This window comes from Vidua macroura, chromosome Z, assembly GCF_024509145.1.
Source record: "Vidua macroura isolate BioBank_ID:100142 chromosome Z, ASM2450914v1, whole genome shotgun sequence".
Taxonomy (NCBI): Eukaryota; Metazoa; Chordata; class Aves; order Passeriformes; family Viduidae; genus Vidua; species Vidua macroura.
Window position 1 is genome coordinate 37,854,738 of NC_071611.1, and position 25,260 is coordinate 37,879,997.

Consider the following 25,260-nt stretch of genomic DNA (forward strand, 5'->3'; position numbering starts at 1 on the left):
ATCTCTACAGCAGTGAAATGAAGCAGGGTCCTTAAAACAACACATACAACACTGAGGAGTGCAGTGGGCTAGAGCATGGTGCTAATAACACCAGGGTCTTGAGTTCAATTCCTGTATGAGCCATTTGCTGAAGAGTTAGAGTTAGTGATTCATGTGGGTCCCTTCCAATTTAGAATATTCTGTGAATCCATGAAACAGCAACAACAGCCCCTTCCTCTCCCCCCACAACCCTCCCCCCAAAACAAAACAAACAAAAAAAAAAGTCAAAAAACCCACCTCCAACAAACCAAAACAAGCAGAAAACCAAACAAAAAAATATTTGTCAACACCAAGATGAACTGTTAACCTTGACAATAAAATCTTAAGGCTGTGATATTTCTTTGGAAAATCAGTCTGTGATTTTGCACCATGCTTTTTGCTATTTCTTCATTACTCAGTGTTTTATAGTGCCTTTTAAGATTTTGTGATAGGAAGATAGACAGTGCTGGATCTGATCTGTGATTACAGGAAAGCTACGTGGCTTAGTTGTTAGAATCCAGGATGTATTTAGTCTATTTCCAAGTCCATTTCAATGTGAGGGGCAGACTAGTGAAAAACTGAATCGCCATTTATGAAGTCACATAGGTTTGTTCAAATTCTTTTACACCTGTGACATGAAGTTTTCTTAGACCTGCCTACCTTCCTTACTGGCTTTACTTTTACTAAAATGAGTCACACTTGAGTAAGTAATATAAATTTTCTACTTCTTTGTAATGTATGATGCATTTTGAGAAGAAGGAAAAAAAAGATAAGACAGTCTTACCTTGAAGTTAGTATGTCACAGTTATTTTGTTAAATTTTTTATAGGATACTTTTTGTGAGAAGGTTCTTCTGAAGTTTAAAACAAGACTTCACCTGACAATATTTGACCAAAAAGCTTCTGTTATTTTAGTTCCTTCTGAGGTAATATACCATGAGAGGGTCTTGATTTATTTACTGTCTTGTTTTTCTGCAGCAGTATTGGATTTGATAGGATTGAAGACAGCTAACTTGCTCTATATTTTCAGTACAGTAGTGGAAATGTCTATCATGTTCTCAGTTTTCTCACAGTTCTGTAGTTTTTGCTCTGGCATCCCTAGTTTGCTTCAAATTATTTACCTGCTAATAAAGCTTATGGGAAATACCTGACTGCCCTCCTAAGCACCACAAACATGTCTTTCCTCAAACTTTTTAGTTTCTAAAAATGAGTTTTTCCTCAACTGAAAGAGGACGCAGTAAGGGAAAAAGTTGGTATAACTGCAGTTTTTTGTGCAAAAATAGAGGAAAATAGTTTTAATATACATTTTCTTTAGGCATCCTTATTATACAGATCTGTCATTGCTACAGATTTATTAATATGGGAAATTGTAGTAACATTGTATCCTTGTTTCTTCACATCCAAACTGACTTTTTCCACAGGACAACTTGGGCATTTCTGAGTTAATGCCAGTTTTATCAGATAGCCATATAAGAATGTCCATTGCTATTGCACAAGGAGTTTTCTGGGCTAGTCCTGTGGTCTTTCCTGTCCATGCGGTGAGCTTAATTTTTGTAGGGCTTTGTTGTGCATATGTGGCCATCTGCACTTTCAAAGTCAAAACATACTTTCAGTCATTTTGGAAAGTTATGCTGCTCTAAAACTGCTCACCTGGGATCTTTCTTGTGGCGTAATGGGGAATTCTACAGGTCCAAAAGTGTTGTGAGCCAGGGAAATTCTCAAACATTACCCAAGGCAAGCCAAAGTATAGATACGAGCCACTGTATTTTCAGAGAAACCAGATTACGAGGAAGCTATCTTCCTCTCCTGTTAAGTTCTCTTGAAAGTAAGTTTTTGATATAAACTATTTGTAGTGCCATTCACTAATCCAAACTACATGCTATATTTTAACTTCTGTTTTTCAGTTTACATTATGTTTAAATTACAAGGGGATTAACAGTAAAGTTGTTCACTTACAAGATGTAAGGATTGGTGTTTCAGACACTAAATGTATTTCTTTATCAACTGCAAATCTAAAATACTGATTAAAATCTGTTTTAAAGTAAGAGTATCTCTCTTCCGTGGCCTTTAGCATTTATTCTACAGAACTCAGGTATGCATGGTTTTGGTTCCTAGCATAAATCAGATTGATGCTTTTTGGAGCAAAAGTGCTCTGCATCCCTAACTGAGACCAGGAGAGTACCTGTTATATTCTTGAAGCTGCATATTGAATGCATGTTTAGATTTTTCTTCTTTTTTTATTTTTCTTTTCCTGTATCTGCTAATACCCTCTTTTCTTTTGCAGATCCTTGTGATAATATGAGAGAGATTCTCCAAAATGTGGCCAAATTACAGGGCGTGTCAAATATGAGAAAACTAGGTCACTTGAATAATTTTACTAAGGTAAGAACTCAAGTAGTGTCACAGAACAAGTAATTTTACAGGTAAAATGTTTCGTATTTACTTAGTCAGACATTGACTGGGACGTTAATGAAATTGCTTAATATTACAGAACAGTACTTGAAGCCTACATACTGTGGGAAAGGAAGGTGAGAAATAAAGACAAGCAAATATGTGAATGCAGAGTTATGCTGAATTTTGCATACCTGTCCTGCTGGCTGAATTTTTGTAATATTTTAGTGCTTAGAAGATGGAAGAATCTCCCTATTAATGGGTTAAGTTGCATAACTCAAACTTAAGATTTGGTTCCTGCTGTGTAGAATTGAAATAAAAAATGTAAAATGCCATACTTTCTGAATGTAAGCTGATTGAGTATGGTAAGGGGGGAGGACTGTATCATTGTACATTATATGCAATGTTTTGAACACTAATAGAGTAGGAAATGCAACTTTCACTGCAGTTTCCATAGCAAAAAAGACTTAAAGGGTCCATTTCTGGAATATGTCTGTGTTGATGATTTTTGATGTGCTTCTTCCAAATCGTGGATCTGTGACCGGTACGCGCTGAAAACACAACAGACATATTGGAAGCTGTCACTGTGAGCTGATGAGGCAAGAATTAAAAACTTACTGCTTCATGAGGGTGTAAGCTTAAGAAAGAAACTGTGAAAGATTTTCAGAAGGACAACAAGTAGTATTTTTTGGGTAAAAGAGAAACCTGTGGAGAGAAGCTGAGATGACTCATGGGAGATGGTCAGAGAGTTAGGGAAAAGGTGCTCATTGTAGGATGGTGAGTGGTTGTGGTTGGACCAGTGTTCCATTTGTCAGTGCAAGGGAAAAGTGCATTGCAGTCAGCAAGGCAGGAGACATTGAAGCTTTAATGTGGGCCTTACCCAAATTGATGGACTGATAGAGGGTTATAGTGTGTTGTACACCTTTCTGATAGAGATAGGGCAACACACCTGAAAATGAAAACTGATTTCCTGTGACTGAGGATGGATCCTGCAACCAGCAGCAGCCAAGAAATAACACAGTAGAGGAGAATGTAAGGAATAAAGTAAGATTTAAATTATGCTTGCAGATAAGTTTGTTACAAAAAATTGAGTAAGGTTGCCAGAAGTCCATTTGATGTTTTTGACCCAATCTTAAGTGAAAGAGCGAATACTCAAGGGAAGGTGTGGGGAACCAATTGATGCGAGAAGGACAAACATGCATGATAACCTTTGAAATAGGCATCTTGGCTGTTAAAGACACTCCTTGTGAGATTGACCACTTCAGTAATGTGTAAGATTCACTTAATGGGAGGGTGGGTACTGAGAACAAAATCACAGTAATAAATGTATTTATCTTCTAATGCATTAATAGCAAATCTGTAAGTGCTAAACTTTCTGGATTGATTCAGAGCACGTGTAGGAACGTTCACTAAGAGGTTCATTCACTAAGGAACTGAATGTCACACTGAGATCTCTTTGGGCTATTGCTTTGTGTCTGTCAGAGATCAACCATTGACAGAAAGCTGCTGTTTTCACTGGGATTCCAAAATGTGTTGCAAGAATGCCCTTTATTCTGCTAGAAAAGTCTGATGCATAGCTCGGTTTCCTTTTTCTCATATTCTGGAAACTTAGAAATGTGAATGCTTCCAAATTCTCTAGTTGTCTTAAAATTAAAGAGCTGGATTAGATTTGTAGATGCACAATTTGGAGTGAAAAGTCAATATTTGAACTAGGGATCTTAAGACAGGATCAATTTTGCTATTGAAAATCAGATATAAAATCACACTAAAATCATCCATAACTGTGTTAAATGAATAAATATGCATATTGTAATAAAAGGTGAACTAAATATTCTTTTTAAAATATAGTTTTGAGAGATTGCATAATTCCATAATTGAATATTTGAAGATTATTTGGGGGTTTTGTTAAACCCAGCATTGAAAACGGAAAATACTTAGAGAAATGTAAGGACGGTTTTCGTAAATTGCACTTAAGACTGGCAGGAAATTATGAGTGTGTAAAGCAACTTAATAAAATTAAATACGATATTTGAAGTTGGAGACTGTAGTTCGTAACCTGATATTGATTCTAAATCAGAATCAACGTGCATGAGGGAATCATGCTACTCAATTTAATATTGAACATTTGCTCTTATATTCATCTCCCTGGAATATGTACTTTGTATAACTTAGTGCATTTGATTTTTAAAACTCTTCCTATTTTGTTTGACCTGTAAATGCAGACATGAGATTAGAATAATAGTTGCAAGTTGTACTGTGTTGTCTGTCTTGTGGTTGGAACAATTCTGTGGTTTTCATTCCAGTGGTTAAAAGTGAAAGCCTGGAGCTTGGCGAGATGGTTTTATTTCCTTTTTGCACTCTGTTCTTCTACAATGAGTTGGTGTAGTCTCAGTTCCTCCTTTGTGAGACAGGAGTGTGAATAAGATTGATATGCTAAGGGCTGAGGATGTTTGTATCTTGTGTTGGAATTACAGTGAATATGACCTTGATTTGTTTATAAATTTGTTTATAAATTTGTGTTCCATTTTTAAAGAGCTACTTGTTATCTGCAATATTTGTACTATGGACAGGGAAAGGACCTTTGAACATTTTTAATAGTGTATTTCAGATAAAATAATATGGAACATCTATTATTCTCCTGCTAGAAATACTATTATACTTAAAAGAAAACATCTGAACTAGTCTAAGCAGTTGTTCCCAATTACCCCACATTTTTCCTTCAAAGAGTGTGAATCTTACTGTTTTAGTTCTTCAGTCAGGGAAAGCAAAATGTTTTTATCACATGGAAACAATAATGTAATTTACTCCAAATATGGAGTTTCCTGACAAAGATCAGGATAGACACCAAGTTTTGTATTATTTTCAGGATATCTGAGGTGTGTTATGTTCAGATTTCTTTACTTGAAACTGGACTGGATTTTTAAGGTGAGATCTGTTCCCCTCACCTCCCTTTTTTTTAAGAAGCAGGAGCATAATCATTCTTTCAAAATTACTGAACTAGTACTGATTTGGACTTCAAGGTTTTATGTAGAAGTTAAATACTTTAATTTTTTTTAACATAATGATGATCAGAAGTCAACAGGAGTTGACTTCTAGTTCATCTGCAAGAATGAGACAGTAAGGCAGATGCTTTATATGAAGCTTGTGTGCTTAGTTGCCGTAACTCCTGTTTCGTTGCTACTTCCCTTTAAGAGAAATGTTAACTAGCCATGTTCAGGTTTCCACAGCACCCATTATTACTTTGAAAATATTCTTTATAAGTGATATCTTACAAAAACTTGCATTTCATTTATCAAGTATTTGCTAGTTCTCCTTAGTAGCTAAGTAGCATAACTGTTCAAGTTCTCTGCCGGAACATGAGTTGTTCTTGCCCAACAGGTGGTCTTAAGTTTTCTGTTCCAGGAAATTAGCATTCCCAGTCTGGTGATTCACAGGCTGTGAAAAGGTATGTTTGGTTCCGAATTGTAGCGGCAGCAGACTTAGAAATTTTATCTGCTTTGAATGAGAGTGCAGTCCTCCTGTGCTTCTTGTCACCTAGTAAATGAAGCTACAGTTTTGTGGGTGAAAACTTTTATGAAGTACTGCCTCCATCTATATTCCTTTCAAGACACCCTATTTAAGTTAACTTACATTCTGACCTGAAAACTGTTTGAGAATTTGACCTCCAGTAAATGGTCAGTGACACTTTCAAGTGTCACAGCACTTCACAAGTTCGGTACATGCATTTAGCTCTGGTGAACGGAGTGGGATTACCCATCTTAAATTTATATGGCCGCCTACATAAGGCAAGCACCTTGAAGTTTCCCAGCCTCTGCTGATTAGTACCAAAACATGGTTACATCTTTTGGGTTTTCCCCACTCCCATGAGAAACAAAGATAAATCACTGAAAACCTGAAAAAACTGTACTATTGCATTTACCTAGTGGAAAATACCTTTGTGATTTGAATTATTTATTTATAATCCTCTATTATAGAAGGTTTATCCCACTGGGAGCTTCTGAGAAATCTTTCATACCTCTGTAAAACTAAAAGGGTATTTTAATCACAAGCTGAAAAAGAAATCCACAGATACTTAGGAATTTAAGTTTTTCTTTCAAAAAGAAAGTTAAGTCTTAAAGGACAAAATCAAGCAATTAATTTTAGATATAAACTTAGGAATGGAACAGCATCATTTTCCATAGTGATATGGAAAATTATATTTTCAGTCTGTTTGAAACTAACTGTCATTATTTAATGAAGCTTTGCTATTCTGCTCTGTATATCTGTTAGCTTTTGGCCATGCTGCTGACTTTCACTGGGGTGATATGGATATGGCCATAGAGGCTTTCACGGATTGTGTCTCTTATTCATATTCTGTCATTTTAGAGTCTCTTTGTCTTTTGCAAAACCCAGGTGTCTTAGACTGAATGTGTTGCCTGACTGCAACATTAATCCAAATAGATAAACCACTGACAAAACCTGAAATCTCACAATGATGTAGCAGATAGGAACAGAACATGTACTTAAAGACATTCAGCTGTGAAACAAATATGTCTAAATCCAGAGTCCACAGTTTCAGTAGGGGCTTCTCTTAAGACTAGGATCTACATAGTAGTCTTTGCTTAAATATTACCAGTCACAGCTCAAACTATATTTCCAAAGCTATAATGCAATAGTTACATTCTGAATGCACAGAATAATATAATATTTTTACCTAGTAATTGCTGTGGCTATTCTGCTAAATATAAATTGGAATGGTCTCAAATATGCACTCCATTTGTGCATGTTGTTGACCTCCTATGGTTTTGTTGTTCTGAGCTACTGTTTCCAAGACATGTTGATATGTTACTCATATTGCTGTGACTCATCTGAGTAGTATGAAGAACTCATAGCTGACAGTAAACATGAAAAAAACCTTCACTGTAAATTAGTCACTGTCTGGCCTAGTGTATGTACCATTTTGTCCTAATATTTAATCTTATCCTCAGAGAGTTTTTGCTGTGCCCAGTCACTGTGGTTTTGATCACAAAATACTAATTTTGAAGTGGGCTCATTTGCAGATTTAATTCAGAATATACTGTATTTGGTTTTGTTTGTACCAATATAAAAATATATAAAATTTATTATGTGTTTTTAAAAATTTATACTTTTTAAAAGTGAAATCAATATATGAAAAATATATATAAGTAAAAATAATTTCATCATTCCAGGTATTATATGATAATCCATTGCCATTTTAATGAACTATGTCAATCTATAGCCAAAGATAGATTTCAGTATTCTGGTACTGCTTGTCTACAGAGTTATGCTATCATGGTATGTATGTTAATTGTTAAATCTTACAGTCAGACATATGACAGTTACTTGACTTTGTCAGGAGTTCAGCCATCTACAAATACCACTGCATTTGGGCCAGAATCATTGATCTGCTTAATGTTGTTTGAAGGTGAAATGAGAAGAAAGTTTGTTTTTTAGTATAATATATTTAAGGACAGACATTTATAACATAGCAAATACCCAAGGAATTGGAACCAGCTGAACAGTCTGTTCTTTATAGCAGCTTCCATGACTATTTTCCCCCTTTCAAACTTATAGAAATCCAGCCTTACCAGCCAGTTTGTTTTTTCCTTTTCCAAGGTAAAATAAAACAAATGGCTCAGCCTTCATGGGTGGATTTTCTGTCTGCCTTGTCCATTTTTCTGCTACATGTTTTCCACTTTGCTCTTAAAATGTAGCACACAAAATTTTGTTCTTGCAGTTTTGAGAACAACTAGTGAAATGGAAAAAGTCTTTTAATCTGAAACATAATGCAGTCCTATTAGTATTTCCAGAGATAAAATTTGTTTTGTTTTTTTCTTTTAAATTAACATTCTGAATGTGAATTTCTGGACATTTTCTATTTCTCTGCAGGCCTACTTTCATTTCTTATGTGTCTGTTAATTTGTAGTGTTCTGAAGGATATGGTACATTGTTCCTACTGTTTAGTTAAATCTTCTTACTGAGTTTAGGCACACCTTTCAAGTCACTGAACCATTTTTGAATTCTGGTCTTGCTGTCCATCTTTTTAGGCCCTTTTCTATATGGAACATATATAAATTACAAGGAAGGCTAATACATAAATACTGGTGTCCCATTAAAGGGAGAATAAACTAGTAGTTCTTTTTTTGTGGGAGCAATATTTCAGATGCATGCACAGACACCATCAAACACTTCCATAATTATTATTGTCAAATTCAGAAATTTATATGCAAACAGCAGTTAAACTTGATGAAAGTTTTAACTTGACAGGTTACATGACTGTGTTTGAATTTCAAGATAAGATCAAGTTCTTTTCCGCATCGGTGAAGATGTATGCAGTGGGAGCACATACATAGGTGAAAACAATTGGTATTGAGGAGCTAATAACCACTGTATAGATTTGGTGAGAATGACAACCAGACTAGAACTGGTTCAGTGAACTGAATGTTTTTTAGCAGTGCAGCAAGTTAGGTGGGTTCCTGGAAGATATCAAATGCTTCCATTTAATCTCAGGACTGCTAAAGATGCAAACCAATGGTAAATGTGTGATAGGAGACTGCTTCACTAATGCACTAGTGCACACTATAGCAGCTTTCTAAAAAATGTGTTTTTCCTTCATCGAAATTACAATTCTATGGGTTTTTTTAAAGTAGGAAGAATAGGCTGTTGAGGACAATATGTTGTGTTAAGTTAGGATTTCTCATTTGTGTCTGGGGTGGAATGCTGGGGAAAGGTTTAGATGTATAAATGATTAGCCTAAACAACTATTGATGTAATTGTCTGCAACTGAACAATGAACTGTTTTTACTCACTGTCTTCTCGCACTGCTTTGCTTACACTCTGCTAGCCAATTTTTACAGTTCGTAAGATGTCAATAGAAATGCTGAAGCAGCAGTGGTGGCCTTAGGCAGTCCAACAACGTGGCATAAAAATAGATTGATGTTAGGAAGTGACATGCTGTCATAACCAGTTAGTGCATCAATTGTCTAGTTTTATTATCATTTAAATTTGAAAGGTGGTAAAAAAAGGTATGTAAAAACTTTCTGTATGTTTTATAATTGTCTTTGGTTAAGAAAAATGCAAAATCCAAAATACTTCAATTAACTTAAATTTTTTGAGCCCAAACGTGGAGCTTATCCAGGCCAATTTAATAATCTCTCATTAATAGCTTTAAATTTCAGCATTATCACTAAGTATTTTTCTTGAAAGACAATTTCATGAGACACAATGTTATCACTGAATTAATTTCTGGTTGTTGAGCATAAACCCAAGAACTGTTTGAATTTTAACGATCTTTCTAATAAAATGGGTTTACTTAAAAGAGGAGTTTCTGTCAATATGCCATTTTTTCAGATGGAGGTGAACAGTAGAACTGAAGCATAGAACAACTAAATACTTACAGTAGCCTTAATTTGGTTGTTTGTGTTGTTTATTATAAATTTCTTATTGTTAGCAGTAAATACACATAAAGAATGTGTCACAGGGTTTGATATATTGCAGTATTTTCAGAGCAGAGGTAATGACTAGTTAGCACAAATACTTCCTGAATTCCTCACCAAGGAGAAACTTAATACTGCACTGACTTAGAACTGAACACATGCCTGTTTTGAAAATGGGGGACAAAGTGCAAAGCTATTGCAATCACTATTAGTCACTTGAGTTTTTGGAAGCGCTCAGAAAAGTGCTTTGGGATTTGGATATGATAATATTTTATAATTTTAGCCAGGGATAGTAAGTGAGATTACTAGGAATTTCTTTGCTGCTCTTGAAAAGAAGAACAGCATCAGCTCTTCTTACAGAAGAGATCGTTTTCCTTTCCTCAAAAGGCTAAAACATTGGCAACCTAGCTTGCTCCTTTTAAACATGGTTTTGGACTTAAAAACTGTGCTTATAAATCTTTTCTGTTCACAATAGTAGATATGGTTGAAGTGTCCAGTTTGTGACAGTTTACAGCTGTCTTTTTGTGTTCATAAATTCAAACTTTGCTCTGATTTTTCAGAGGTACAAGTTCTATAGAATGGTAGCAGGCCAAGACCAAATGTCAGTTACAGGACACTTGGTAATGCCTTCCAATTTTTTTGTACTTCTGTGCTACTGTGACAAAACATGACAGTGGACCATCAGTGTCAGTCTTAGTTTCAAAATTCTCACCTGAACCCCTGCAGATTTGCTTTGACTTCAGTCATTTTTGCTCTCTGCTCAAATTACCAGTTGCCAGCTAGCAATCTGGTGCTGAAAAATGGACTGACCAGTACACAGCTTACACAACTACGAAACCTTTTTTTGCTATGAAAATCCACAGGTGATTCCCTGTATCTGGTGTGTATAGGAACACAATACAGACAGCAGAAATTCTCAGGGAAGTCTGAAGCTGGTATTCTCTCCCTTGCTACAAATTAAATTCTTCAGGTTTTTTTGAAAGCATTTCCCAAAATCTATGATTTTTCATGGTTATTTTTGGAGATCTATAAATAATAAATATTTTCTTTTATTTTCAGCTTCTTTGTAATACTGGCCATGCTGAAGAAAAATTAGGTTTTACCTATGACAGCATCATAATATGGTAAGTATTAAAGAGCACTAGGCAATCCTTAGGAACTTCAGTTGTTTTGGTGCAAGTAAATAAACTTTTTTTTGTACTTCTGAACAAGGATTTTGTATTTATAATATGTTTGAAGCTTCATAATGCAAGTATATAACCTGCAAATATTTTAATGAGTAAAATCAGAAATATGTTATTCACTTTTAGGCAAACAGAGACAAACCCTCCAAGTTAGAAGTGTAGATTTCTTCATTATATTCCTCAGAGATGTAAAAGTACCTCTAAGTATTTCAGTAGTTGTAGAAAGCACTTCTAATAAAAATGTACATCTACAAAATACAGAGCATACTTTTGATACAGAATCAAGATTTAAAGATCAATATTTTATGTTGTACTGGTATGTATGTGTCCATGAAACTGCTTGCCTTGCTACTGACATGTCCTGTGTATATACTTTTAAGTGGAATTTCTGTCTATTTTGTGGCCATTTTGACTGTCAAATGTAACTACATGCTTATTTCCACACAGAAATTTGTAAATTTCTGTTGAAGACCAGCATTGGTGATAAAAGCAAATAAGATCTAATATTTACTGCATTTCTGTGTACTTTCAATTTAGATCTCACTTAAGCAAAAAAGCTTAGGAAAGTTAATTGCTCTCTGAGCAAAATGTTGGGAAACCTTGTGTGTTTTCTTAGCTAAAACTGATGTCTTTATCTTTTTGACTAGCTGTATTTTTTCATTGCATACCTAAAGATAGTGACACATCTCTTTTTGGTAGCTTTTGCTTTTGAGTGTTGAATCTCATGATAGTCTTTTCCTTTGTGGTGGTTTCACTGTGCCAGTTCTTTGACTGGTCTACAGCTTCCTCATGAGGGGAAGAGGAGGGGCAGGCACTGATCTCTTCTTTCCATTGACTAGTGACAGGACCTGAGGGAATGGCCTGAAGTTGTGTTAGGGGAGGTTTAGACTGGATATCAGGAAAAGGTTCTTTACCCAGAGGGTAGTTGGACAACAGAACAGGCTTCCCTGTTGGCAGTGGTCACGTACCCAAGCCTGGCAGAGTTCAAGAAGTGTTTGGACCATGCTCTCAGGCACAGGGTGTGATCCTTGGGAATGTCCTGTGCAGAGCTAGGAGTTGGACTCAAAGATCTGTGGTATCAAGAATACATTCAGTATCAACTCAGGCTGGGCTTGAACTGATTGAGAGCAGCTCTGCTGAGAAGGACTTGGGGGTCCTGCTGGACGAGAGGCTGGACATGAGTCAGCAGTCCCACATCCAGTCTTGCAAGCCCAGAAATCTGTGTCCTGGGCTGCATCCAAAGCAGCATGGGTAGTCTATTCATATTACAGGAAAGATGGTCTTGGAACAATTCCCTGTTTGGTGCTGAAAGTAATAATCGGTTCATCTTCATTATGGTATAGCAGCCTACTTGGTCCAGGTATCACCTGGGAGTAGGCTCCTGTTATAGTGACTTACCCTGGCCAGGTATTCACCTAAAGACTCTAAAGATTTTTTGCCTGGGAGTAGCTGATTACCATGTAGAGCAACCGTAGAATAAGGAAAGCAAAGAAAAAAAAAACACCAAAAAAACCAACCAACCAAACAAACAAACAAAAAAAAAAAAACAACCAACCAACCAACCAAACAAACAAACAAAAAAACAACAAAATAAAACAAAAAAAAGTAAACCCCACCTTTTTAGAAGTAGAAATTCAGTCTCAGTCGCTGAAGTATTTATGTTCTTAGATGTCCAGTGAGAAATCCTATTAGAAAATATCACTGGCAGGTTGAGGATTCCCACCCCACCCTGCCTGTGGTTGAGGAAGAGGGACAAATATCTTGAGGGCCTTCAAAAGGACAGTGTGCTACCTCATGCTTTCTAACTCAGTTTCTAGAGTTCTTCCATATCTCATTTTTTCTCACCTACCTTATTCTACCTCTTAATTTTCTTGGACTAATATGCTCAGCTGTTTTGTCAAATAACAGCTTGTGTACAGATTTTCATTCTATGTCATTTCATGGAAATACAAGCTGTTAATTGGGGGGAAAATTAATTTGTGGCTTTTTAATATTAATATATTGTTTACATCTGCTGACCAAGATGAGGGCTTGCCTCCTAGGTTGCACATGAGAAGACCTGAAAGTCAGAAAATTAGTTCAGAACATTTATTTTTAAAAATCATACTTTTTGTCTTAAATGAGTGAGTAATAGGTGCATGTCAGATGGTGAAGTCTACCTGCTGCCTAATAGTTGTTTGTTCCTCTTGTTTTCTTCATTGTAGTCTGAGGTTAGCTTTACTAAATGAAGCAAAAGAGGTGCGAGCAGCAGGATTGCGAGCCCTCCGCTATCTTATTCGAGACTCCAGTATTCTCCAGAAGGTGCTAAAGTTGAAAGTGGATTATTTGATAGCCAGGTAATTTTTCTCTTTCTTCTTGTTGTAAGTTGAAAAGTTCTAAATCACTTTCCTTTTCATGGTTGATACAGGAGAGAAGTGTTTTCATATTCTCTTATGTTTTTAGTAAGTAGTTTTATAAAATACATTTTTCTTCAACAGAATATTTCATCACACTAGCTAATCCAAATAAAATGCTGTAATCCAAATAATTTCTACTTTTAGTCAGAAATGCCATTAACTATAAATTAATAAGGTTGAAATAATAATAATTTTCATGTTTTTAAGTTTTTGTATGGGAATTGTTTGATTCTTTGTATTATCACATTGCTGTGATAGTTGATGTCCAAGAATTTGTAGTCTAAATATAATCAATGACGCCACAGAAAAATACCAAAGGGCAAACCCAACAGTGAGATAATACAATCAGCATGATGAATAGATGTAAATAATAGCATTTCTAGTGCTTCCTTTAATTAAATTTTTTATTCAACATGCTGATACAGATGTGTGTGAATCTGTTTATAAATATACGCATGTAGTTTTAGTGTGCTGTTCAACTTTTCTGGAGCAAAAGGATTTTTCTGATCTCAAACACTAGAACACTCAAGGTGTGTTGATGTGACACATTACAAATATGTGGTGTGGTCTCATTTGCAAATGACAAGTGCAGCTAGCTTGGAAAATAATTGTTGGAGCATTATGCTTTGCCATTTTATATTTGAACATTTTAGTGACTTAATTGTAATGTAAATAGTTGAGAAAATATAAACCAAGCCTAACTGATGTATCATGAGTATATTTGCTGAAAAGTGTACTTTTTAAACCATAAGTCAGTTCTTTTTCTTTTGTACTCATATGCATAAATATTAACATGAGTTGTTAACAGGTAAGGTGAAAGTCACAAAATGTGTTTTTTTAACTTACTTTAGGTGCATTGACATACAGCAGAGTAATGAAGTAGAAAGAACACAAGCACTTCGATTAGTCAGAAAGGTAAAATCTCCTATGTATGGTTGTATCTGCTGTGCCACTCAATTGTGCTGACTCCTGGTTGACTCCTGGTTGTCTCCACCAACAGTGCTTTTTCAGAGTCTCTAATTCCTTGCTTTACCTTTATCATGTAATACAGCTGATAATTTAAAAGACAGAAAAATGTAGTGAAGAGAGTTGCTTTGATATTACAATTTTACCGTTTAGAATCTCAAGCGTGCTAGAAAAATTGTGCTGGGCAAGGTTTGAGAAACCTATCAAAGAGTGAATGCAAGAGCATAAAAACAACATTAAGTTTCAATATTGAAATTATGACTACTTTATTGTATAGTTTGTTTAAACATCTGTGAGTCAGAGATTGGGAGATTTTCTGCCATGTGAGAACAGAGCTAAATTGTCACTGAAGTGATCATTCAAGGAATGCTTATAGCCTTACTGCTTTGTTTGTGGCAGTTGATGCTATCCACAGGATTTTCTCTCAGATACTCAATGATAACGTGTTTAGTCTATGATGGTTACTGTACTGTGTACCCATGGATGTAAGATTTGAAAGTATGGTAGCTGCATTTTCAAGTTTATCCTAGGGAAGTTGGCATATAGAGGTACCAAATGTATTCAGCAAACAAATATCCTGCCTTTGTGCTGGACTTCACTCTTCTTTATTGTTCTCATATTCTTATAGAAACTACCAAAGACTGGAGTAAAGTTTGAAGTAGTTGAAGAATGGTTTCCCAGGCATACTGTCTGTGTTAAATCTCTATTTGTGTTTTAAATCTACCTAAATATATTTTCTGTCTCGCAGAAGATACAATGTACTTGATTAACAATTATGCCAAAAAAGAGAGTTTGAAATATTAAACAGGGCTACCTCCAAACCCAAACAAGCCAAAAACAAACAAAAAAGCCCCAGTATAAAGGAATAAGTCCTTGAGGAAGTTGCACTTTCATAATTAAAGTTTTTTGAGAATCTACTTTGAAAGAAGAGCTTCAGTGTAGACTCATCAGAAGATGGAAGCACATCCACAATCAGTTTTATTTGGGTCAAAAATTTGTCCTCATTATTCCTGTGCTTTTCTGAGCATTTTCTACTTGAGCAAAAGCTTCTGTCTTGCATGAAAGAGGAGACAGCAAGAAAAACAAATTCATTAGTTTGATCTGAAAAAAATGATGGTCAAAGAGAAACATCAAAGAAACCATACAGCTGACCCTTGGTGGGTTTTTCTCTCCATCATGGTGCAAGGATATTGGCGTGCACCAGGTATGTGCATCAAATGCACAGGCTGTGCAGCCATGCTTGTGGTTCCTTGATGCTGAGAACTGTGTTGATGGAAAGCCTTTTCTAGCATCTTTTGCTACTTACCTATAACTTTCTATTTTCTTGAAAGAGTGTCAGACCAACAAAAAGTCACCCAGCCCACTACCACTAAAGTTAACAGCTTTCTCGCTTTCTCATGTGCTGTCTAGGCCACAGCAGTTCAGCATGCATTGGCATAGAGCAGTCAGTACTCAAGAAATTCTCTCACAAGGAATACTGTGCTTCCTGAATAGCACTTTCTGTGTTTTTACACTGTCTTTTTGTTACTCTGCTCTTGCCCTTTTTCTGTCTTCATCTCCCTAGATGTCTCAGATTTAGTGATTTGATGCCAGGATTCCTAAAAGATTATGTAAAGGACTAAAAGGGAAGAATAAATGGCAAATAAACTTGTTCAGAAGATAATTAACTGTGAAACTGAACTGGGTTTTTCCAGTATCACAGAACTATTATTTTCAGTTTCAAGATTTGGCTCTTTAACCTCTTAGGTAGTAAAAATGTCTGTGAGGATTGCATACATTAAAATTAAAACCTTGTCTTTTCTTTCTTTTCATAGAGAAGAACAACAAAATATGAAACAGTAATATTTATTTATGAATTTAGAAAAGGCAATTGCAAACTTTGTTTTAAATATATTAGGTTTAAATGGTATAGGTAGATTTTAAAAAATCTGATTTTTTAAACTTGATGTCCAATAGTTTTTGAAGGCTGAGTGCTCATTGCCTCTTTTGACTGTAATCATCTCTACATTTACAGATCAAAGTTTTACAATTTAGTAATATCTTCAGCCATGAAATGGATGGCATGAAGTTGCTTCAGGAGGCATTTTTCTATCTGATAGAAGTCAATAAGACATTTCTTTTAAATTTAATAGTTCGGGTGTTTTATTTTTAAAGCAGAAGTCTGGGTTAGATGCAATATGGGCCATCTTCTTTCTTCCTCTTTTCTAAAGGAGTCTTAAAAGACCAAATTCATAGTCTCTATTACTTATTTCATTGTAGCTACTTGTAAGTAGCTTTCCTTTACCTGTCCTTGTTCTTTAGAACTGCATTTTAATACCTAGAACAGATACAAAGTGAATATGAAAATTTGTTTATTCTACTGATGTGTTCAGAATTGAGTGTTACAAGAAATCTTTGCTTCTCTTGTCTTCAAAGCAAAGAAGACAGTGAAGCAGAACTGCTTGTGTCCTCACAGGAAGCACCATGTCACTATCAGTAGCAAATAAGTTGCAGTTTCTAGAGTAGATTGATTCACCTATTCTATTGCTTATTCTTTTTTCTTCTTCCCAGTAAAAGTGAAAGAATGTGTGGGTGGAAGAGAATTTGTTTTTTCTTTAAAGTCCTATCTTAAAGCTTCCTGTTCCATTGACATTAACATTATATATAAGAAGAAGCTTCTCGAAAACATGCATTTAAAGATAGATTTGTTAAAACTCTTCCAATATTTTGATTGTTGATCCCATCTCATTTTAACATCTCTGCAAAAAAAGATAAAAAGCTAATCATCTTTGCACAAATACTACAACACATCAAAGGGAGATATAAAATGGATATAGGACAAAACATTTTTGGAAGAATTACGAAGATAAGCCTGGTTTTGTTGAAAACAAAAAAGATTACAAGCAAAAGCATGGGATGGTAACCTTTAATTTTTAGGTGTTTGGTGGATATTGAGTATTTTTTTATTTCTCATTTTTATTTATTAGTGGAGAAAAGTGACGCAGCTGAGTGGGCTATAAAACATTGCACTGTTCCCTTTTTAGGCAGTCAGACGAAAACTTGCTTCCTCCTTAGTAATACATCTGTTTAGTGATCTTCTTGTTTCAGAAGGATATGTGTATTTAATTTTCACAAATTGAACAAAATGTGAGCAAGCAGTTGCTCAGCCTTTATAATCAAAGGCTCACTTGGAGGACAGTGAAGAGTTGGTGGTATTGGTTGTTCAGGAATGGTTTTCTTTACCTTTAATGCATCTTGCTCCTTAATCTGGTGTGAATTCTGAGTGTCCCAAACTAACAGCTGAGGCTTTCCATAGTGCACAATGTTCTTAATAGTAGATGAGTTTGTAGTCTACTCTGTGTCATTGGATAATGTTGTCAATAAAGATATTCTTGGGGAAAAAAAACTATGATGATGGTAGTTTTAATTCTCACTGCAAAAAAAAATATATTTTAAATTCTTTCTTATTAAGATAAAATATAAAAAAACTGAAGCACAAAGAGAATGGTAAAGTAACTTGACAAATTGAAATTGAAAAAAATTCGAGAGCAAAATAAATAGTTGTGAAGATTCACCAGTTCAGCCGAGTAATACATGGACTGGTCTGTCTAACTGTATGAATGTAACAGAATATTAATGAATATGTAAGTGTATTTAGAGAAATGTTTCTTTACATTTCTAGAGTTTCTTTACATTTCTCTAAGGCTTTTTCTTTCCTTTTTGGCAGATGATCACTGTGAATGCTTCATTATTCCCCAGTTCTATTGCTAATTCTTTGATAGCAGTTGGAAATGATGGTCTTCAAGAAAGAGACAGAATGGTTCGAGCATGTATAGCCATTATCTGTGAATTAGGTAAGATAATTTTTCTTAATTAGTGTTCAGTTTTGACATGGTTGTCATTCACAGTATTTGTTCAATAAGGAATTAGATGTTAAAGTGTTCCTGTTGACAGTTTCATGGATTTTAGTTTTTTTATGATATAAACCAAAATAACTTAAAATCTATTTATGTATCATAGGCAAAATTTTCAGGTTTTCATCTTTTCCTTCAAGACTTGACAGTTTTTGGTTTGCCTTAAAAATATTTCTATACAGCAGTTGGTTTTTCTTAAACTAAGGATTTTAAATAGGGAGATTTCCTTACACAAGATGCTGACAAATTTAGAAGAGTTCAGAGAACTCCAAAATGTCCTCATTTTTGAAAATTTTTGTGGTGGGTACTGTAGTTATTGAGAGAGTGGTTTATACTAACTCCCTAAACTTTCATTTGGCTGCTGACTTTTGAAGGTTTTCAAAATCAATCAGTGGGAAATAATTCAGCAATTTGTTTTCAAGATTAAAGCTTCTGTTCTAAGGAAATAAACAAAATGTCACTGTTATTTCAGTATAAATATTTTATCTATGTCGCTTCAGTGAAGCAAGAAAACTCTATGGGAAAATCCCGAAACTACTATATGGAAACTTGGTTGGGAGTTAAGTTGGGAAATGGCCCAACTGGAGACTGAGTGACCAGTATTTTTGTGTATGATAAATGAATCCAAAATCACCATTCATTACCAGTGTCAGCTAGTTCCATTAAAAGCTTTACATGTGCCTCAGCAACGCTCAGGACAAATAAGATACCCATCCTAGAGATGACATGTTTCCATATGCTATGAAATGTTCGCTCACTGGCCAAAATTATCTTCGATCACTGGCCAAAATTACTTGTTTTCCTTTATCTAGCACTTCAGAATCCTGAGGTGGTGGCTCTTCGGGGTGGTTTAAGTACCATCTTGAAAAATGTGATTGACTGTCAGCTAAGCCGAATAAATGAGGCTCTGATAACTACAGTTTTGCACCTCATTAATCATCCAAAGACCAGACAGTATGTGCGAGCAGATGTAGAATTAGAGGTGAGTGCAATTTTATTTATTTAGTTACAGAAATTAAACACTGTATTACTCATTAAAACGTTTTACTTTTTTCTCTCAGATTTCGTGTGTGTTAGTGCACAGTGTCTAAAAGAAAATGTTTTAGGCTAAAAGCCTGAGATTTATGAAGCAGAAATAATACAGCAGTTTGGAGTGGGACTGAGGAAAGGGCACTAGTGATTTAACTAGATTTTAATGTGAAAATAATGCGTGTCTTTCTTTTGTTTAGCGAATTTTAGCCCCTTACACAGATTTTCACTACAGGCATAATCCAGACACAGCGGAAGGACAACTCAAGTAAGTGTTAGTGCTGCTACTTGTGCCATCAGTTATGTTCATAGCACTGGAATTAAGCTGTACTTCCTTCCAAATACTACATTTGAAGTTATGAATATCATAGGCCAGAGTGCATTTAATATCTAAAATGGCTTGTTGAGCCTGGAGAGGAGAGGGTTGAGGAACACCCTCTGCTGAATAGCAGCCTTTTTACTACTTATGAAAATGCTTTCAAGATTATGTAGCCAGGGCCCTTCATGATGGTGTAAGGTGGGAGGACAAGAAGCAACAGAGACAAATTGAAGTAAGAAAGATTTCAACTTGATAAAAGGGGCCGCGGAGATGATTTTATATGAGGCTGGTCAAGAGTTAAAATAGGTTGTCCAGAGAGGTCCTGCTGCCTTGAGTTTCTAGCACCCAGCTGGATAAAGCATTGAGGTTTTTTGCAGGTGTTCCAAGCTGAATTACAGAAGCTTGTATACTTCGTAAAGCTCTGGACACTGTAAAGGCATTTGCTGAGTTCTTGCAGAGGGGTTGAGCTATGATGACCTCTAAAGGTGCCTTCCAACCCAAGCCATTCCATGTTTCTATAATCTGGCCTAGTCTGAAAACAGGTGAATTTTTGTGCAGTAATTTGGACTAATGAGAGATCTCCTGAGATGGCTTACAACTTGAATTATTCGGAATTTTTTAATTATCAAATGGGAGTAGATGCTTAGGTCTGGGTAACTGAGTAAGGTCCAAATCTTTACATCTCTGCTGTAGACTTAGTGTCAGTAGAGATGCAGAGTGATTCATCTGACCCCTTTGAGTGTTTTTGATGTTATCCTCTTGTGGAAACTCTCCTGGAAGAGGAAACTTAACAATAATCAAAAATTCTGAAGCTTTTCTGTGTGTATATACATTGTGTAAATACATATGAGCATATATAAAATATTTCTTTTACTCTGGATTTTGTCCCCCATTTCAGTTAACTACATAATAATAATAATAATAATAATAATAATAATAATAATAATACTTTAGTACTGCTTGTTTTGTAATTATTACCTGCATTGTGACATTTGTTGTTTCAATGGCAGAGAGGACAGAGAAGCACGATTCCTAGCTAGTAAAATGGGAATAGTGGCAGCATTTCGATCATGGGCAGGTAAGATATGTTTATTTGTTTGAAACTGGATGATTGGAAGTGTGATTTTACTTTCTAGTATAAATGACATGGGATCTGTCTCATTTGATATGTCTAATTTCTGTCAATACCTTCCTGCAATGCTACTTAATATGTGTTTTGATACTGTAAAATTGGAGAATGCAATACATAGTTTCCTTAGACTCCTGACAAGGCACAGCTTTTCCCCTCCTGTGTAAAATGCCTTATAAATTACATCTGATGGTCATTCTTGAAATCTAATGTGTGAAAGGATGTTTAAAATAACATCATATTATAAGAACTTGCATTTGAGATGGTTCTGCCACTGTAATTGAAGTCTTTGTGTTAAGAGATTGTCCTGGTTTAGGACAAATTAGGGGAAAACGCCTCCAAAGGAGCCCCTTATAGGAAACCAAACCCTCCGCAACTTCCCCCCACCACCGGGTTCAGGAGGAATTCCTTCAGAGGGGAAGTGGAAAAAACTTGTTTATTAAGGCACAACAAAAAACACTCCCCAGCACAAGAGAAATAGCCCAAGATGACCACAGATGTTTTCACCAGTCCAAGGGGGTTGAGCTGTATCTCTCTTCGCCGCAGAGGGTACGGAGCTTCTTTCGCAGACCCCGGGGGAGCTCCTGCCCGGAGTAGGTCCGATGTCTTCGGGGCGGGGGGGGGGGGGGGAAGGGAACAACGGAAACCGGGGAAAAGGAAAAAAAAATGGCAAAAAAGCAAGCCAGCGAAAAGCAGAGAAAAAAGAGAGGAAAACAGAGCCAGCAAAGCATGCAGCCAGCAGCAAGCAAGCTAAGCAGCAAGCCAGCAGCCAGCCGGGGGGGGGGAAGGAAGACAAAACAAACTGAGAACAGGGAGCAGAAACCACGATTGGGATAATGAGCATGAAAATGTCCTGTCCCCACGACAGAGATACTGGCAAATACTTTACCTGCTTTTGCCATAGCTGAAGAGAAATTGGAAATGGACGTAGTTAGCAATTTTTCATGTAGAAGACATTTCTAAATCAAAAAAGTATTTTTTTCATTTTACTAAATCCTTTCTGTGCAATATTACAATATGTAAGATGAAGGTACTGCCTCAAAGACTGCTTTTTTTTTTAGTCAAGACACTGTCTTGCAGATTTAAGTCACTTAATATAAATACGTACCAAAATTTTGAGTGGAATTTTTCCAGGCTATACTTAGGCTGTTTTTTGGCACTATTTGTGTAATTTTTAAAGTTCTGACTAAGTTAAGCCTAATTTTAATATCCAGGTATCTTTCAAGTCTCTTGTATGTTCTCACATGCTTGAAGAGGAAGCATGTGATGACTTTGAAACTTCTAGAAAACAATTTCTCATAAGTGTGTTACTGCATCTTCCTGCACTCAGGCACTTAGATCTGATAGCTGTTAGAATTTACCCGAGACTAAAAGAAAATTAATTTGTTAGGTTAAGATACAACTTTTGATTGAAATTCCTTACAGTTCTGTTCAGATGATGAAAACCTTTCCAGCTAAGAGTTACTCATTAGAGACAGTTTTGTCTTTTCATCCTTTCTTCCATGCATATGTTGTTTTCACAGGTAACTTTTGAGTACCGTTCACAATAGGAAAGACAAAAGTAGCACAATTTTTAAATGAGAATATAAAGTTTTGTGATTAGGAAATTTTGTTAAATATTATTGCCTGGGAAGAAGATGATATTATCAAGGTGGAAATGTTTATGATTAGTAATTTTTTTTTCATTTGCGCTTGTTTTCAAACTTACTTTAATTTAACAATGTGTCTATTGCCCTTCCTTTTGTTGATGTGAGAATACTGTTACACATTTAATGTTTTCTAGGTATTATCAGCCTGTGCAAACCTGGAAATTCTGGGATTCAGTCTCTTATTGGGGTACTCTGTATACCAAATACGGAAATCCGGGTAAGTGGTGAATATTTAGTACTAATATAGGAATAAAACTTGATATTTTAATTAATTTATTTATTCTTAACTTTTAAACAATTAAGTGGTTTAAATAAACACAGACTCCAGTTATGAGACAGCTATCCTTGAGTTTATTTAACCCCCAAAGTTCAAATACGTAATTCTGTTAAAAAATTGCTATGAAACTGGGAAGCACACCGTGGATATGTGACAAAATGGAGGAGAGAGAAGTTAATAAATTAATTTTTACTCTGTTACAAATCAAAGCAATTTTATGGTAGCTGCAGTTGCAAGTTTAAAGCATAATAATCGGAGTTGAATTCCAGGTAAAAAAAATACTTCTTCACAAATTAAACTTACTAGAGAAAAGTTGATGGTTCCAGATGTAGCTATTCTAAAAATATGCAATCCAAGTAGCTACTATAGCATTCATAGTGACAATAAGGGACAATTAAAAATTAAAAAAGCCCCATCCTCTCTTCTCCAGTTTATTTCCATTTGTGAAAAAACACTGCAACAAATGCACCAGTGTTAGCACTCTAGAAATCTTAAGGTTGGTATTAATAGTGAAAAAAGGGACAATTTTTTAAATCTGTAAAATTCTTGTTGTGTAATGTTTTCTTTGGTAGCGGGGTCTGCTTGAAGTTCTCTACGATATATTTCGCCTTCCTCTGCCTGTTATTGCAGAAGAATTTATCGAGGCACTTCTCAGTGTAGGTAAGTATTTAAAACAATTCACATAAGAATTCTGTCTATTATGCTCCTATACAAATTCAAAACTTTTGCTGTCTCCTATGTACAGTAAATTGCCTCTATCACTGAATTTATTTGGAAGTCCTGTCTAAAATTCTTTATCACCTGTTAAGTGTTGTAAGTTTGATGAAAGATCAGCATAGTTAGGCATAAACACAAAAGACTGTAAGGTCAGCACTACGGATGAAACTTCTTTGAACTGTTAGGAGTACTCAGAATTGTGGATGTGTTCGTGAATACTACCAACAAGTTATTAGTCAGTCTTCTCTATATATTGTCTATTTGTTAGCTGTCCCCATTGTCCTTAGATTTCTGCTTTTTTTTAGGGCAAGTGTATGCTTTTTCATGTCTTCAAATTTAATCAAGTTAGTATTTTACCTTTAGAATTACTCTTTTGTAAACCCAAGAGAAGTCTCTGCTTTTTTAAATTTATAAGTAAATAAATCATTCTTTGTTGCAAACTTGCTACTCATATATATGGATGCAGCTTGTAACATTTTAGGTGCTAATGGTATTTTCTCTTAAGCATGTTTAATATGTTTATGAATTGGAAATATCACTGTTTTTGTTGACACTTAGATACAATCTTTGTCCTAGTTTTCAAGGTACCCTTGCTTTGTTCAGGACTGTAGATTAGATGACTTGTCAGAGATGACAAAATTTTCTGTAATTTGAAACCACCTGAAATAATATTTGCAGGCAAGGATTATTATTTACATACTAACTGCCATTATAATAATACTGTAAAAGCCAAGCTTATAATTACCATTGTCCATATTTTCTTGTTCTAGATCCAGGCAGGTTTCAAGACTGCTGGAGACTTTCTGATGGCTTTGTAGCTGCTGAGGCTAAAACTGTTTTACCCCATCGAGCCAGGTCAAGGTGTGTATAAAATTTAGGTCCTCCGGGGGTTCCCTGGGTTCCCAGCCAGTCCGGAGAGTGATCCTCGGCTGACCGGTCCGCAGGGAGGGGTAGATGAAACCCGGAAAGCTCCACCAAATAAAGACGAGACGTCTCCCGAGCAGCAGGATCCGAGAGGTTTATTGTAGGAGAGGAACAGCAACCTCTCGAAGGGAAAACTGACTCGGGGACCCTAGTACAAGGGCGGGACCGAGAATATAAGGGCAGAGGGATAGGAGTGGCTAGGGCACAAACCAACCAATGGGTAACGGGTAGAGGGGAGGAGACGGGATGGGGTGACATGTAATGAACCAATCGGGATACAGGAGAGGAGTGGCATTCTAACAGGGTCCAATGGGATTAACAGAACAGAAGAACTTTCTAGAACCGGGGAGTGTGTTAAGCTTTGACAGACAGCCTCAACTGGGGAGGGAAACAGCATGTGATTGACAACTTCTGGCTATATTGAAGTTGCCTCCCAAGGGAGGGCGGGGACCCCTCCCACAAAGGTGAGGATTTAATGAACTTCACTTAGTCTAAACCATTCTTCTTGCTTTGTTTTGTGTCAGTGTGGACAAAACATTCCTTGTTTTCTTGCAGGAACAATAAGAAATGTTTCTAAGCTGTTTTCATACTTATTTTCTCTTTAGACCTGATCTCATGGATAATTACTTGGCTTTAGTGCTGTCTGCTTTTATTACCAATGGACTTCTAGAGGTAACTAATGACTTTCAGTTTTAATAGATGCTTGCTACTTCTTTCCCGCAAGAGTTCAAATGAGATGTTATACTTTAAATGTTGTAATATTTTTTTGCTTTCTGAAGGGTCTGGTTGAAGTCATCACAAGTAGCGATGACCATGTATCTGTTAGAGCTACTATCCTTTTGGGAGAACTTCTGCACATGGTAAATATCACTTCATGTAACTACTTAAAAATAGATATTTGCTATTATAGCATTCATTTGTATTCCAAGCTTGA

The 25,260-nt window shown here is 35.8% G+C and overlaps 1 protein-coding gene across 3 annotated transcripts in view; it reads left to right on the forward strand.

Annotated features, from left to right (window-relative positions):
* RICTOR (RPTOR independent companion of MTOR complex 2) overlaps positions 1-25,260 on the forward strand; it is a 75,578-nt gene that overhangs the window by 13,668 nt on the left and 36,650 nt on the right. Inside the window, exons 3-15 of one of the 3 annotated variants that reach the window (XM_054004284.1) lie at positions 2,301-2,398; positions 10,903-10,967; positions 13,232-13,363; positions 14,275-14,338; positions 18,096-18,222; positions 19,095-19,264; positions 19,512-19,579; positions 20,641-20,708; positions 22,543-22,625; positions 23,258-23,345; positions 24,173-24,263; positions 24,932-24,998; positions 25,106-25,186. In XM_054004284.1, coding sequence (XP_053860259.1) covers positions 2,301-2,398; positions 10,903-10,967; positions 13,232-13,363; positions 14,275-14,338; positions 18,096-18,222; positions 19,095-19,264; positions 19,512-19,579; positions 20,641-20,708; positions 22,543-22,625; positions 23,258-23,345; positions 24,173-24,263; positions 24,932-24,998; positions 25,106-25,186 — 1,202 coding nt within the window. Of the gene's footprint in view, positions 1-2,300; positions 2,399-2,525; positions 2,545-10,902; positions 10,968-13,231; positions 13,364-14,274; positions 14,339-15,566; positions 15,594-18,095; positions 18,223-19,094; positions 19,265-19,511; positions 19,580-20,640; positions 20,709-22,542; positions 22,626-23,257; positions 23,346-24,172; positions 24,264-24,931; positions 24,999-25,105; positions 25,187-25,260 lie in introns of those variants that run through there. The other 2 variants (XM_054004286.1, XM_054004285.1) reach the window with 2 other exon arrangements.